The 1162-nt window shown below is 37.7% G+C and overlaps 1 protein-coding gene across 1 annotated transcript; it reads right to left on the reverse strand.

Moving 5' to 3' along the window:
- Positions 1–506: 506 nt before the first annotated feature.
- On the reverse strand, positions 507–956 carry LOC107473627 (uncharacterized mitochondrial protein AtMg00810-like). The gene is made up of 2 exons (XM_016093208.1): positions 625–956; positions 507–567 (listed from the first exon to the last, which is right to left on the reverse strand). Exons 1-2 carry the CDS (start codon positions 954–956, stop codon positions 507–509), a joined length of 393 nt encoding a protein of 130 aa, XP_015948694.1.
- Between the last annotated feature and the right edge of the window lie 206 nt (positions 957–1162).

Here is a 1162-nt window from a genome sequence, read left to right on the forward strand (position 1 = left end):
CAGAAATTACCTGAAATCACAAAAATACACACAAACTCATAGTAAAGCCCAGAAAAGTAAATTTTAAATAAAAACTAACTAAAATGTACTGAAAACATACTAAAAACAGTGCCAAAAAGCATATAAATTATTCGCTCATCACAGACTCTATTTTTTTTCACTGCTTAGCAAGACTGATCCTCAATACCCCCCCTCAAGCTCAAGGTGTGCCTTGGCACAACTCTGAGCTTGTTCTTGAGCCGTTCAAAACTAGCAGCAGATAATGGCTTTGTCAGAATGTCAGCGACTTGTTCTATTCCTGGTATGTGAACCACTTGGAGAGCCTTATTATTCACCTTATCTCTAACAACTTGAATGTCAAGTTTAAAGTGATTAGTTTTGTCATGTAGTACAGGATTTGCTGTGAGCATAACGGTGCTCATGTTGTCATAAAAAATCATTGGAACAGTTGCCAAAGGAATCTTCAACTCATCAAGTAGATTTTTAACCCAGGTCACTTCTGCTTCTCACGATGCTAGGCTTTGAAATTCTGCCTCAGTAGATGTCTTGCTTATAGTTGGTTGCTTCCTACAAGACCAATTAACCAGATTAGTTCCCAAGTAAATGCAATAACCTGAAACATACCTCCTATCTTCTAAATCTGCTGCCCAATCTGAATCAGAAAAACCATACAACCTGTAATCCCTGCACTTATGTAGAAGTAAACCATGGTCTTTTGTCCCTTGTAGGTACCTGAGTATCCTCTTCACAGCCTTCCAGTGAGCCAAAAGAGGACTGTGCATAAACTGAGAGACCTTTTGAACAGCAAACCTTAGGTCCGGTCGAGTTATAGTAACATATTGTAGAGTTCCTACAACTGACCTGAAGAGTTTGGGATCCTCAAAACATTCTGATCCAGTAGACAATAATTGTAAGGATGAGATCATAGGAGTTGGCATAGGAGAAGCCTCACTCATCCCTAGTTTAGATAAGAGATCTTTAATGTACTTGGTTTGTGAAAGGTGCAGCTGCCCAGCTTTACTTTACTGAACCTCAATACCAAGAAAATATGATAATTCACCAAGGTCTTTTAAAGTAAAGATTTTGTTTAAGTTCTGAATCATAGCATTTATTTCAACGGAATCATTACCCGTTATTATAATATCATCAACATAACAAAGAA

Source organism: Arachis duranensis, chromosome 2 (assembly GCF_000817695.3).
Source record: "Arachis duranensis cultivar V14167 chromosome 2, aradu.V14167.gnm2.J7QH, whole genome shotgun sequence".
Lineage (NCBI taxonomy): Eukaryota > Viridiplantae > Streptophyta > Magnoliopsida > Fabales > Fabaceae > Arachis > Arachis duranensis.